At 46.7% G+C, this 15273-nt stretch overlaps 1 protein-coding gene and 1 long non-coding RNA gene across 2 annotated transcripts; both read left to right on the top strand.

Annotated features, from left to right (window-relative positions):
• The first annotated feature begins 396 nt into the window (after window positions 1-396).
• Window positions 397-1332, top strand: rprma (reprimo, TP53 dependent G2 arrest mediator candidate a). Its single transcript, XM_052082719.1, has one exon. It carries the CDS (start codon window positions 660-662, stop codon window positions 966-968), a length of 309 nt encoding a protein of 102 aa, XP_051938679.1. The 5' UTR covers window positions 397-659; the 3' UTR covers window positions 969-1332.
• A 6346-nt stretch (window positions 1333-7678) lies between these two features.
• LOC127611918 (uncharacterized) lies at window positions 7679-15042 on the top strand. The gene is made up of 3 exons (XR_007965505.1): window positions 7679-7826; window positions 12256-12440; window positions 14668-15042. It is a non-coding gene; the product is annotated as an uncharacterized LOC127611918 (long non-coding RNA).
• Window positions 15043-15273: the final 231 nt, after the last annotated feature.

Genomic DNA, 15273 nt, shown 5'->3' with positions numbered 1-15273 from the left:
CCAACTGCGGGCCAGACGGCACTGATTTTATGACGGGGGCCGAGGGCCGGATGAAATTCGACCGCGGGCCGGATTTGGCCCGCGGGCCGGACTTTGGACATGGCTGATCTAGATGCATAATTTAGTTCTTAATGCAAAAAAAAACTTGATCGCTACTTTCAGCAATTTAGAACAAAATTGCCTGGCGTTTTCTTTCTTTTGGTATTTTCGTCGAAAATAAATCAAATCATAATCACACTTTAAAAATGTGTGATGTCTTTTTTCCCGCCTACTTTTAACACTGTCCTGCCGCTTACAAAGGGCAAGATGTGAGTTCATGCAGCAGTCTGGCCTCATGGGGGCGCTGTGACTGTGTTTTCCCTGCCTGTATGTGTGCTTGAAATTCAGTCTGTGTGTACAGAACGTCCCTCTCGCTCTCTCTCCCTCTCTGGTGATCCATTGTGCATCCGAACTTCGAGGGAGACCACACGAGATGCAAAGCCGGAGCAGAGTATTCAAGTCCAGCAGAAGACCTCTGTGTCAACTTCTCCAAGTCCCTTCCTCCTCATCGCTCGGGATCAACCCTCAACACATCCCAACCACTTTTAACTTGGAAAGTTGAACTGATTTGAAGGAAAAGGAGGAGAAGAGAACGGACGGGGGTGGAAAAAAAAGTGGCCATGAACGCCACCGGCTTCAACCACACGGAGGGCAGCTTGTTCAACAGGACAGAGGGCATGCTGTGCTGCAACCTGTCGTCTGTGGTGACCGACGAAGGCTTGGCGGCCGCCTCCCCGGACGAGAGGAGCCTGTTCGTCATGCGGGTGGTTCAGATCGCCGTCATGTGCGTGCTGTCCCTCACCGTGGTCTTCGGCATCTTCTTCCTGGGCTGCAACCTGCTCATCAAGTCCGAGGGCATGATCAACTTCTTGGTGACCGACAGGAGGCCGTCCAAAGAGGCCGAGGCCGTCATTGTTGGAGCCTACTGAACCAAAAACCCTGGACCGGGACCGGGAGTTGGGGGGTCCGTGCACAATGAGATTAACCCAGGAAGAAAAACTGGACACTCCTGTGGGTCCTTTTTCTAAGAGGCCTGTTTGTTTATACAATATTCACTGTTGTAATGTCCCGATAGAAACCGTCCTTGTTATCTATCATTTGATATGTTGATGGCAAAGGAGCATCATGTAAATATGTACTGTATGTGGTTTTTTTGTTTGTTTTGTTTTTTACATACAATTAGCACAAGTATGTGTGCGTGTGTGAATGTACAATGCATCTGCTTATTTGGAATAAATTCACTCTGCAATTAAAAACTCACCTCCCGGTTGTATAAGCTTTGTTTTTGTCCATTAAATAACTGCTCATTCTTTTTTTTTTTTCAATATAATAGCGCTATGTCTCCTGAAAAGCCGTTTTCGTTTGGATCGCTCTCGGTATATGAAGAGGCACAATGAACAGGAGCTCATTTCACTTTTGAGCCAAACAAAGGTTCGTTTTTGGAATATCTGAAGAATCCAAAATAGGTGAAGTTATTCACATCCCTGTTCAATTAAAGGGTGGCCCGGTAGTCCAGTGGTTAGCACGTCGGCTTCACAGTGCAGAGGTACCGGGTTCGATTCCAGCTCCGGCCTCCCTGTGTGGAGTTTGCATGTTCTACCCGGGCCTGCGTGGGTTTTCTCCGGGTGCTCCGGTTTCCTCCCACATTCCAAAAACATCCGTGGCAGGCTGATTGAACGCTCTAAATTGTCCTAAGGTGTGAGTGTGAGCGTGGACGGTTGTGCGTCTGTGTGTGCCCTGCGATTGGCTGGCACCCGATTCAGGGTGTCCCCCGCCTACTGCCCGGAGACAGCTGGGATAGGCTCCAGCACCCCCCGCGACCCTAGTGAGGATCAAGCGTTTCGGAAGATGAATGAATGAATGTTCAATTAAAAAAAGTATCTATCTCTACAGCCGTTGTTTAATAATAATAATAATAATATGGAAAACACAACATAGGCTTTGATATACATTAAATCCGCGGTCTCCCAACCCCCCACGGGTCATTTGGTGGCGGGCCGCACAGAAAAAATTAACAACTTACATTCCTTCCGTTTCATCCATCCATCCATTTTCCGAACCGCTTGATCCTCACTAGGGTTGCGGGGGTGCTGGAGCCTATCCCAGCCGTCTTCGGGCAGTAGGCGGGGGACACCCTGGATCAGTTGCCAGCCAATCGCAGGGCACACAGAGACGAACAACCCTCCATGCTCACATTCACACCTAGGGACAATTTAGAGCGTCCAATCAGCCTACCATGCATGTTTTTGGAATGTGGGAGGAAACCGGAGCACCCGGAGAAAACCCACGCAGGCCCGGGGAGAACATGCAAACTCCACACAGGGAGGCCGGAGCTGGAATCGAACCCGGTACCTCTGCACTGTGAAGCCGACGTGCTAACCACTGGACTACCGGGCCGCCCTCCTTCCGTTTCATTCATTTGGGAATCTGAAAGATGTTTTACTTTGAAAAACTACCGGCTTATTTGTTATATCCGTCTACGCCCCCTGAGACGGATAAAAAGGGTTGGATTTTTCTGCTTTATTTATATTGCACAAACGCAGTATTAATCAAGCTTCATAGTTTCGAGTCGTGGGTGAGCATTGTAACGAAAATGTCTTACTGACCTGGAAGGTAAAGGTTTTGAAAACCACAGCTATGGATGCTAACTGACGGCTCATCAAAGCTGCCAGTTAGCCGTTTCATCCGTGTCGTCATTAAGATAAAGGACCATTATTAAGGCAACGTTGTTTGCTAATTTTCACGCCATAATGTCCTCTTTTGATGTTGAAATTGGACCAAGAGCTGACGTTAGCTAGCAGCCTAGCCATTATGTTTTGCTTAAGTACTCAAGGACAACTCAAACAAGCATTTTATACTTGTTTGTGATATACCTGCGAGGAAAAGCAAACGCGGTTGTCATGACAAACACAGTGACGTTATTGTCCTCCTCATTGAGCAACTTGATGTCTTTATATTGCCGCCATAATAACACTTTGCCTCTCGACTAAGATTAGACTCAAGTGAGGAGGACCAATCCTTGCCATCATCTTAAGTGGGCAAAATGCAAAGAACTGTGTTTGTGTGTTTGCGTGTTCCGTTTGGCTGCAATTGTTCGTGATGCACGTCGCCTCCGCTGTGGTTCAGCTCCCCTGGGCAAAAGCAGCAGATTCCAAGATGGATTTGACGGCACGGCCTGTCAGCTTCAGGGCAATATGTTGCAGTGTGATGGCTCCCATATTTCGTGAGTCACACTAACACTGAATCAACTTTGTTCACATTGTCGTCTCAGATTTTTTTTTCTCTGCCTCTTTTTTTCTCCTCTTTGCGTCTCTTCTCTTTATGGCGATTGAATAGATTAAGGATGGGTGAGTGAAAATTATCCGTCATTGTCTGAATCAACATTTTATGTATCATGCTAGCGGAATCGGTATTTGGTATCGGCGAGTACTCCAGAGTGAATACTTGTACTGCACAGATCAGCGATTCTCAAAGTGTGGTATGCGTACCACCGGTGGTACGCGGACTCCCTCTGGTGGTACATGACAGAATCACAAAAGTAAATGTCAAAACTGTGTTTAACTCTTCACTTTATCATTTTTCATACGATTACAATAGAACTTTTTTGTTAGTTTTTTTGGGGCTAACATTATGACTATTATGACCATTTTTTAAAATCATTTGTGTTAGCAACTTTTCCTTGTAATTATATATATATATAGATGTATCTCTCTCTCTCTCATTGAAGTACGGTATTCCAATTTGCAGCTGAATGTTAACACTGTTATTCTTTCCCAAGGTGCCATGTACCTTTTTTTACTTCCCACTGTAGTCTCTGAGGAGGACAGAATGCGGAGATTTTGTGGACATTTTCTTCATGTCCCAGCGGTCCGTTGCTCCCACCAAGCTCACCCAGGACACACACGGATAGTGCGAGAGATCTGGCAGATAGAGCAAGCGTTCGTTCATTCAGCACACAATAAAGCGATCGCTGCGCATGGCTTGTGAGTGATCCCTCCCCAGTTCTTATCCGGATGCACAATTCAAGTGTTGTGTGTTTTGCGGCAGTGTGATGTCGCTCGGAGTATTCTCCGCGGGTCGAAAAGCCATGCGGTCAGAGCCGCTCTCCACATCCACGCTCAGCTACCGCGGGGCGTTGATTGCGGACCCCGAAGCCTCTTTTTTTTTTTTTTTTAGCGCTTCAGGGTTCTGATTTGGGAGCGCATGATTGGCTGGTTGACAGAATAGGCCAGTTGATGGAGCGGATAGCGAAAACTCCGAATGGCACACAAACGCCTCCTTTTTTTTCCTTCTCACTTTTTCTTCTGCCTGCTTGTTACTTGACACCTGCGGGCATGCGACAGAGAAGATGGTTCTGTAGACCAAATGTGTTGCACGATTGGTTGTTTTGTTTTTTTTGTCTACAGATCCATTCCGTGCCTTTTCTACAGTGCTCGCGCTCGAATAGGGCTGAACAATTTTGAAAAATAATCTAACGGCGACCCCTCCACCCTCCTTAGTGTTGTGATTTAATACACAATTATATTTTTCGAGGTCCTCTCCCATGTATTTTTTTTTCAATAAATCAGATGATAAAATCAAGCCTAACAAATCAGCAGTCATTCCATTCATTTCAGGAAAAGCTTGGAAAATTCTCAGTTGTACAGTATATCAAAGTACTACTATATCAAGCTGTGGAAGAGCTGAACTGATGCCATTGTTCCACAACCCGCCCTGAACAATAGCTAGACGAGAAGAACAGCAGAGAGGAGGAATTAAGAAATTAATTATGGCTTCATTATGAATTATGGTTCCATGCTGCATGATCGTACGGTATTTGCATAAGTACAGGCCATTACAATCACATCCGTACCATGAGTGCACGTTGAGTGGTATAATATGTGTATCTACATGCATCATGTGTATAGTTTGCATGTACTGTATGTATTATGGTTTATATTCATAATATATTTTAAGGGGTGGAACGCAAAAGTGTACAAAGGCACCTCAGCTGTTTGTCAACACATTTTATGAGGTCAAGATCAGTCTGGACCGTCAGTCTGGGCATGACCTGCTCATTAGTCATGACCACCATGCAAATTGGAGGTTGTAAAAGTAAGAGCTACGAGGATGCGTTTATCGATCCTCCGAAATCCATTTGCGTGAGCATATGTCCGGCGTTATTGACCCTCTCATCAGGCAACTCTTTGGCAGTGGAAGAGACAACAACCTCTGGAAAAAGGAAAGTACAGCTCCGGCCTTTGTGGAAGGCTTCGTCATCCGCCATTAGCGGCCAAGGATACGGTCTCTTCAAGAAACTACAATAAACTTTGGTCAAGGGCTATTTAACTCCACCGCAGAAGACGGGGCGACAACTTATCGCCGGTATGAATCACGTTAGACAAGGTCTGCACACTTTGTCCCAATAGAGTCAGCACACTGGCTGGCTATTCATTTTATCAGTAAAAATCATAAGTGGCTGAAATATTCCTCAGCCTGCATGTACATGTATTAGGCAGCTTGGGTGGGGGCCACGCGCGAGGCCGCCGTGTATAGAGCGCTCTTAAAGCCTTCAGCTTAAAGATGCCATTAGCCATCATTTTATAAATCCAGTCAAATGCACGCCAACCATACAGCAGGTTGCGAAATGAAACGTGCTTTGTCACGTGCGCGTGCTCTTCATACTTTATTTCTCCTTGAGGTCAACTCAGAGATAAATTTATCTAATCCTCCTGATGAGTCGCAAAGGTCTGATTTTTCCACATTTCTGTACATCAGTGGTCCCCACGGCCCGGTACCGCTCCCTGGGTCATTTGGTACCAGGCCGCACAGAAAAGAATTTACATTATTACCGTTGAATTTATTTTGGTGTCTGAAAGATGTTTTACTTTGAAAAAATACCGGATACTGTTACATCATTACAACATGTGACGATTGACGCAGGTGAAGGCGCGCTTCTCAGTCACGTGATAGGTCACAGCTAAAACGAAACCCAGGCGCTAGCGAAAAGAGTACAACACAAATGTCTTTGGAAAATCTCTTTGGGTCGGGAACAGGCCGAGCCAGGAGACAAAAGAGGAGCCAACGACTTTCAAGAAAAAAGAAGGCTACATTTAATAGACAATGTAAGTCGAGGGGTTCGTAGGTTTTAAACGGATTTGCTCTACGTTTAGAATGGGCAAAAAGTGGAGGACGACTTCGTTTGAACACGGCTGTCTTCTTTTTTTTTTTTTAACAATTTAACAAAAGCTTACAGACAGTATCAGGATTTCGTACTTGCGATGGTGAGTTGTATTTTTCATGCATTGTGTATTTGCGGTGTATCTTCTTTTCAGGGCACGTTTAAACGTTAACTTAACGGCCAGAGAGTGTTCGGGCCAGACAGGACGTTTGTCGTGGTATGATTTCATTTTACCCCCCCCCCCCCCCAAAAAAAAGGAAAAAAAGGAACCACAGCCGTCCGAATGATTCCATTTCTGATCGTCGAAATGCGTCGAAAGCCTTCCGCAGCACTCTTGGCTGAGCAAAGATACGCTGATGAGAAGCGTCCTTCTCAGACGTGACGCTCGCAATCGGCGCTGACACTTTGGACCTGCCTGCCAAGTAGCAGTTCCTGGCCCGCCGATGTGGCGCGCACTTGCCTTGCCCCAGCTGTCACATATTCCCACTGACTGAGACAGTAATGAAGCACCTTTGGCCGAGGCGGCCTTTACCGCCACGCTGTCGTCAAGTCATCGCGGGTTGCATGTTATTATTCCCCATTAAGTAAGAATCCAAATACTTTGACTGATGAGTTTAATTTGGTTTAAATCATATGGTCGATTAATCGTCAACCCCTCGAGTGCCTTAGTTTTCCAGCGAATTTGGTTTGTGCAGTTAGCAAACTAGCTCCCACCTACTCCCCCAAAGTTCTTCTTAACTTTAGATAAAAGTAGTACAGTGGTGATGTCACTTTGGAGCGTCTCGTTGCTGGCTATTAAAATCCGACTTGACAGCCAGCAAGTGGACAGCGAGGGCTTGGGCACTGGCAAGGCCACTTCAGAGTGGCTCATTATTGCAACTTGGAAAGTCGATCCGGTGTTATGCAGTCCGGCCACTGGAAGCATTAAGCGGATTTATTTTCCACGGCTCAAACGTGTAGTTGGTAGATGTCGTAGTGGTATTTGATTGATTTTTTCCAGATTTTGAAAACTCATTTGCTATGCTTGGCAATTTGGCAGAGTTGTGAAGAACCACTTCCCTGTGGTGTGGCACAAAAAAAATAAAATAAAATAAAATTAACCGAGTGAGGGGAGGGGAAAATGGTTCGACTGCATTTGGAATGGTGTTTGCTCCGACAAGCTGTTAGGAGATGGCGTGGATGGGGACTCCGTGGGGAGCGCGCTATCGCACTCAGCACCTCGCCCGCATTAGCGCCAATCTGATTTGCTCGCTGAGCAAAGTGTCCTGAATTTCCTGTCTGGCGGCGCACCTTGAGAATTCATGCCTAATGGCGCACCTCCTGCTTCTGTCACAGCTCATGAGCGTAATCCTGGGCCGCCGCCACCGCGTGGTTAAAAACCTCTTCAGGGTCATGACTTATTGAGCTACCTCAAAATGCTTCTCGCGGTGCTGCTAGCTCCTTCTCAACCTCACGTCTTGTTCTGTGATCACAGGTGCGACATGCTCCTGAGACCGGTCTTCCTCTCGTGTTGTGACCCGTGCATGCTGCTGATGGAGAGTCACATGAGGAGTCGGCTCCCTCTATCAATCAATGGAAGTCACAAGCAAGTCTTCTAATCCGGTGTCAGCTAATCATAGACTGTACGGTAAGTTTAAGTTGTTCTAAAACCACTAGGGGTCCAAGGAACGATTATTTTAATAATTGATTGATCAGTCGATGATCCATCCCATTCGAAACCACAACATTATTTCAAATGAAGACAGGCAGATCAACAAACGAGTTCATGGTTTGGTCCGCGACGTAGACAAGAAAACAGGCGGAAGTGTTGATTTGTTGTTTTCCAAAGTAAAAGCAGAAGTGTTGACATCTGAAGTCTACGGAGTGGCAATGGAGGGAATGGGGGCAGGGTTAAAAATGTGAAAACCTAAAATCTTTCACCTTAGTGTTGTGGGGCGTCAAACTGCGGAAGCGGTATTTCGCACTGCACTTATTTTTACTTCAAAGTCTGTGGACTGTTCTGCAGTCCATGTATTAGATTTGTCGATGTTTTTTTTTTAATGATTGAAAATAATATTAAAATGAATAAATAAACAACACCAACATAGTACTTATGTAATGTTTTGGTAGTACATGAAATACACAATTTCCAAAACTTAAAGTAATACCAAAATAGTGTTTGTTGTTTTTTTTTCTCCAAGAAATAAGATCATAAAAAAACCCTGCTCTTTAAAACAAAAACAAAAAAACAACCCCAAATTCAAAATAAAAATGGCCTACAATGAAAATTCCCCAAACTATTATTATCCTGATGGATGGACAGTTGTACCTAATAAAAAGCCCCTTTTTTTTGTCAAAAGAAATAGCAAGCAATGACTTTGATGTTTGACCCTGCAAAGAAATCATATTTCAGCACAGACGCGGCGGAAGAGTCGATGGGCAAAGATAAGCAGTTTGCACTGACAGGAGGGATCGATCATAAAAACAGATGGCGAGGATAGGAGAGGGGGTGGGGGGAGAAAATAAAGATTACCAGATTGGGAAGGGGGGGTGGGGGGAAGCACTCGAGAAAAATGTCGCCGAATCATTCACGTCGCGAGCTGCGCGACTGAACCGTCCCTGAGCAGGAATGACCTCGTCAAATGTCAATCACATCAAACCGCGGGAGGCGACGCACGCATACGTTCGTACCCGACACCCGGTCGCATTTCGAACAACTCGCTGAATCGAGGATGAGAATTTTCTTCGTCTTTGTTGAGTTCACCAAACGGAGTTAGCTAGCGCGGCTTGGCGCGGCGACTCGAGGTTCGGCGATGCTACATTCAAATGTAGCTTGCGTTTTTAACACTTAAAAACTCCCCCTTGGAAGTAGAGTAAAACGGTAAGAATACTTTAACTTCCCACTATTGTGCGTGTGACAACCCGCCGAGCAGACCCACACCCGACACGGCAACCGCTGTCTCCCTGGATCCGCGTCAGGGCCGACACCGCAGGAGGCAAAAGCCTCCTCTGCCGTTGTGTGGTCCCTTGCTGCTTTTTTTTCCCCCTCACAAACTGAACTGAGTCACTCGTCGACTTTGCTCTTTTGATTTCTTGTTTCCGCGTCAGTCTGCATTAGCGCGCCCGCGACGTTCATTACTTGGAGCTCGATGTTTGTCGTGACGGCGTCAATGTTGAGCGACGGGCGTTTCATGCTAACGCGCTTGTGTGCGAAAAGGATGACATTGTGCTGGATTTCTGAGAGAGACGCGTTAACACTGGCCGTAAAAAAAAAATAAAATAAATAGTATTCATTCATTCATTCATCGTCCAAGCCGCTTGATCCTCACTAGGGTCGCGGGGGTGCTGGAGCCTATCCCAGCTGTCTTCGGGCAGTAGGCGGGGGACACCCTGAATCGGTTGCCAGCCAATCGCAGGGCACACAGAGACGAACAACCATTCGCACTCACACTCACACCTAGGGACAATTTGGAGTGTTCAATCAGCCTGCCACGCATGTTTTTGGAATGTGGGAGGAAACCGGAGCACCCGGAGAAAACCCACGTAGGCCCGGGGAGAACATACAAACTCCACACCGGGAATCGAACCCGGTACCTCTGCACTGTGAAGCCGATGTGCTAACCACTGGACTACCGGGCCGCCCAGTGTTTAAACATTCATTCATTCATTCATCGTCCGAGCCGCTTGATCCTCACTAGGGTCGCGGGGGGTGCTGGAGCCTATCCCAGCCGTCTCCGGGCAGTAGGCGGGGGACACCCTGAATCGGTTGCCAGCCAATCGCAGGGCACACAGAGACGGACAACCATTCGCACTCGCACTCGCACCTAGGGACAATTTAGAGTGTTCAATCAGCCTGCCATGCATGTTTTTTGGAATGTGGGAGGAAACCGGAGCACCCGGAGAAAACCCACGCGGGCCCGAGGAGAACATGCAAACCCCACACAGGGAGGCCGGAGCTGGAATCGAACCCGGTACCTCTGCACTGTGAAGCCGATGTGCTAACCACTGGACTACCGGGCTGCCTCAATAAATAGTATGTCCTTGTTATTACCACACAAAAATCATCTAAGATATATATTATGCAGCTCTTTGATATGCTGGCTCGGCCCACTTATCACGCATATTGGACTCTTTCCTTTTCCGGTAAGGGCGAAGGCGGGCAGTGGGGCATTGGAGAAACTTGAGAACATCATCACATCGCTTTTGAGCCACAGGCGCATGTTGAAATTCATAATACTCAAGTATTATTTGGACTCCCACGACGGTGAAGAATGTCTTGAGACACCTAAAATGACCCTTTGCAGCTTTACACGCGCGCACACAAAATGAATCATAAGGACGCCCCGTCGAGTGTGACATTTACATTTGTCACCGCAGAAAATAGGCGGACTTGGTGACTTGCGAAAACGCCGGGAGTCGACTGGATTCCGCTTGAGGCCGGAGCGTCGGATCCCGCTCACGCTTTGTCGGCTTGGATGGAAAGTGACGAGGAGACGGGCGCACGAAACAATGTCATTCGGCTGTCATTCGTGAGTCCGTCCGTCGTATCGGGCGCAGCGGGTGCGAGGCTCGGACGGCTGACCTCCTGGTACGCCAGCGATCGCATCCCTCGACGGTGCCTCGGGGCGGTCGGCGGACCCGCGCTACCTTTCCATAATCGTCTCATCTGCCAGCTTACTCGCTTCGCCGCCTGACACCGAGCATCTGTTTTCATGTCTGTGTCCTTTTCAAACCTCCAGACAAGTAGCTTTGTCCCTTCACTGGAACACATCAACATCTTTGGCACCGACGGACGAGTCATCGGCAGGTGTTAAGGGGCCCCCAAAATGACTCATTTTATCCATTATGTCTAGCTTAAATTTGTATCCGATGTCCGATTAATCGGTGATCGTATTTTTGTTTTCCCGCCAGTTAGCAACGTTGGCTTCAAAAACTCAAAAAGTTATTCGCGTTTCTTTAAATCCATCTCGAATACAAGATGTCATTTTTTTTGCTTCCGCGCCAAAGCCCCGCTGCCCTCCCTCACGTTCGTTCTTGCCGATACGAGACCCGATTCCGATCAATGTTATGAATCTATGAGATTTTCCGCCGCTGTGATTTTCTGGCCCACACAGCAGGTCATGTGTTTCGTAACACATACGCAGCACAGCTTCACCGGTGTCTCTCCGATGCGTCACACTGATCGCGGCACACGATGGAATACAACTCGGTCGAGCACAAATATCTGCTAATTTAAAAAAAAAGCTGTTGTCTCTGCAGCCGCGTTGTGCCAAGTGACGGTTTCTGTAAATCGGCATCGAGTACTCTGATAGGAATGAGGCGATACAATTCAAAGAATAGTTTCATGCCCAGATTAAGACGAATGAAAGTAATGAAAACAAAAACAGGGAAAAGGAGGGAAGAAAATCAATTTCTCAAATCGATTAAATAATTGTATTGTTCATCTTCCGAGCCGCTTGATCCTCACTAGGGTCGCGGGGGGTGCTGGAGCCTATCCCAGCTGTCTCCGGGCAGTAGGCGGGGGACACCCTGAATCGGTTGCCAGCCAATCGCAGGGCACACAGAGACGAACAACCATCCACGTTCACACTCACACCTAGGGACAATTTAGAGTGTTCAATCAGCCTGCCATGCATGTTTTTGGAATGTGGGAGGAAACCGGAGCACCCGGAGAAAACCCACGCAAGCCCGGGGAGAACATACAAACTCCACACCGGGAATCGAACCCGGTACCTCTGCACTGTGAAGCCGACGTGCTAACCACTGGACTGCCGGGCCGCCTAATTGTATTGTTTTCCGATTTTTATTTTTTTTTTCTTTTGGGAACAACTTGGAACTGCTCATCATTCCTTCCACATCGTTCTAGATAAACAAACACTTCCACCCTCTATTTTTTTTTCAATCATCTCCAAACGAGATTTTTAGGGTACAGTTGTAAGATTAGTTTGAAATATTATATCTTGAGTAGTTGGGAATCTCTACATAGACTGTATCTGTACCCTATTCGAAAGATGATAGGAGAGGCAAACTGGGCTTATTTCGCTATTAATAGTTCAGTGACGGCGGCGCCACGTCAGGTTATTTTTACAGGATGGGGTGCCAGGTGGTGGCGGCAACACGGTGGCTCTGCTTGGGTGTAAGTGAGAGGCAAAAGGGTGAGGATACGCTTCGCAACACCTCCTTTCATCTCGGCCCGGCTTGACATCGGAACACAACGGCGCCCGTGGAGGATGTACCGCCGCGCTCGCACGTCGTCGCAAAGGTGCCAAAAGTAAACACGCTCTGTACGGACACCTGTGGAAAAGACAAAGAAGGATGGAATATCGCTTATATAGCGCTAATTTGAGTCTGTGTGGGTGTGTGTTTTTGGAATGTGGGAGGAAACCGGAGCACCCGTAGAAAACCCACACAGGCCCGGGGAAACATGCAAACTCCACACAGGGAGGCCGGAGCTGGAATCGAACACGGTACCTCTGCACTGTGAAGCCCACGTGCTAACCACTGGACTACCAGGCCGTATTTTTATTATTTTATTTTATTTTTTTTATTTTAAAAAGTGTATATACACACCCACACAGTACAGTATGGATATGTGCACCAACACACACACACACACACACTCGTGTATGCCTCTGTAATTGTACCGTCTAGTCTCCTGTATGTATGCCCCCCCCACCCCTCATTAATGCCATGTGACAGCAGTCACCCCCCCAAAGCACCCGTGCAGTTGGCATTAGGAAGGTCTTCATGGGGTTATTGAACTCCCAAGTATTCCCATAGCGAGGAACGTCCACAAGTGCTCGCCCCCCCCCCCCTCCACCCCACCCTTTATCACGCACGCACGCACGCAGCTGTCGAAATAGGTGACGGCGAGGACAAAGACTCTGCGAGAGTGCGACAAGCCGTCCGCCCGCCACTGTGCCGCTCACCCGCAGATGCGGCGATGACATTTGACGACATAATGAAAAACTACCAGGCCATGTCTAAAGGGAGCTGCTTCTGACGGACAAATGCTTTAAACAGCAGTCGAAAAGCTATTCCCCACCCCCACCCCCACCCCGGCAAAGTACGGTGAGGTCAAGGAATGTCCCATACTACTTTTTTTTTGCCCCACCAAACTGAGTCCCAATACCACTCGTACTTGTGATACATACTGTAAAATTAACCCATGGCGGGTTATTGTGACGCTAGTAGTTAGGTTAGTCAGTGAGTTAAACAGCCCGGTGAAAGGTGAGCATAGCAGTCTGAATAATACACGTGTGCACAGTTAAGTAAACTGCCGATGTTGCTTGTAGTGCATTCAAAAGGAAAAGTACACATCTGACACTGAAAGACAATTAAAGACAGAGAGAGAGACAATTAAAATTCTTTTCTTGTGGTCCAATCAAAACACCATCAATTGAACGGGCCAAATGAACGTCTTCGTTTTGGTAGTCAGGTCTAGTCAACAGTATTTCTCGAGCACTTTCAAACAGCCATCGCTGCATACAAAGTGCTGTACATGGAGCGATTTACCATACACAATAAACAGTAAGACGAGTCGGTATTAAAGGCGGTAGAAAGCACCAAGCAGTAAAATCAAGAGCAAATCTAAGTCATGCTGAGTCGATCGTCAAAGAATACAAGTGAGTTTTGAGGAGGGCTTTGAAGATGGGCAGCGAGGAGGCTTGCCGAATGTTCAGTGGGAGGTCATTCCAGAGAGAGGGACCAGCAACAGAAAAGGCTCGATCCCCTCTGAGCCGCAGTTTAGTTCTTGGTACTTCTAACAAAGACTGGTCCACAGACCTGAGGGGCCGGGCAGGTGTGTCGGGGCGGATGAGCTCAGAGAGGTAAGGTGGCGCGAGATTATTCAGAGATTTGAAAACGAAGAGGAGGATCTTGAAAATAACTGAATGGGGAGCCAGTGAAGGGATGCCAGAGTGGGAGTTATGTGCTCCCTCTTACGAGTACCAGTCAAGAGGCGAGCAGCGGCATTTTGGAGCAACTGAAGGCGCTTAATGGAGGACTGGCTGACTCCAAAGTACGGGGCATTGCAGTAATCCAGTGACACGACTAATGCACTCTTACGTATGAACATATACCTAGTAAAGATATTTCAACTTTCTGACAATGTGTCAACCGGCATGTGAGAGGATGGCAAAAGACACAATTCACACGGAAAAAAAATGTGAGCCATACATCTCAGTATCAGTTGCTGGCTTCACAAGATCCCGATAGATACTGCCGTCCTCGTTTTTGCAGTGCCGTTCCCTGCTTTTTCACATTTTGTTCCCCCCCTCATCCAAGGCACTCCTCTTAATGTTCTGTAAAAGGCAAATGGAAAATGTCCAGACTTCAGACGCAGCCTTCCGTTGCCCCCAAGGCACATTATTAACACCAACGGTGGAAAATCCATTCGTGTCTGTCATCTGGGCTTGACAGATAGAAAGAAGCTGAAGGCAGCGTAAATTGGACCGTAATAATAAGGATAGATGTGTGTGTGTGTTTAGTGAAGAGTGATGAGGACTGCAGATTGATGTTGCGGATGGAAGTGACAAACCACACTTGTCTCGTGCTTCAACAAGCAACCTTGTCTTTAAGTGAGCTTGCTTTCTGTTGTGAAACGCTCAACTTCTTGCCCACAAAGCATGTTGAATTGATTTACTCGTCCTCATCCTTACATTTTTTTAAAAATGTTGTAGCAAAATATATGAACACAAACGGCGCAGCAGCACATGTAGACAGACAATAGATCAATACTCAGTAATATATTCCGTATCCTCGACAAAATAATAACAAATTAGCTTCCTGAGTATCTTTATGCTTACATGTATGAATCCCCGTTTGCTTGTCTGCGTCTACGTAGCCAAGAAAAGGTGCATAGAGCAGAAGGAAGCGCATAATACATGCATGAAAACTGCTTGTCTTTTCCAATCCGTTAATTATACGATTGCTTGGTTTTTATGAAGTACAACACAGTAGTGTGTTATTTTTCTTATTAAAAACACATTACTTTTTTTTCATTATTTTTTTATTTTATTTTTTGTATTTATTGGACCAGATTAATGGAATTTCCATTCATTTCAGTGACAAAAGTTGATTTAGAAAAAAAAATT

The sequence above is a fragment of the Hippocampus zosterae genome, chromosome 12, assembly GCF_025434085.1.
Source record: "Hippocampus zosterae strain Florida chromosome 12, ASM2543408v3, whole genome shotgun sequence".
In the NCBI taxonomy this organism is placed as follows: domain Eukaryota; kingdom Metazoa; phylum Chordata; class Actinopteri; order Syngnathiformes; family Syngnathidae; genus Hippocampus; species Hippocampus zosterae.
This window is presented reverse-complemented; position numbering and strand designations above follow the sequence as displayed.

What these genes read in the sequence shown, in the direction of transcription:
- rprma (XM_052082719.1), top strand. Translation starts at nt 660, where the DNA reads ATGAACGCCACCGGCTTCAACCACACGGAGGGCAGCTTGTTCAACAGG.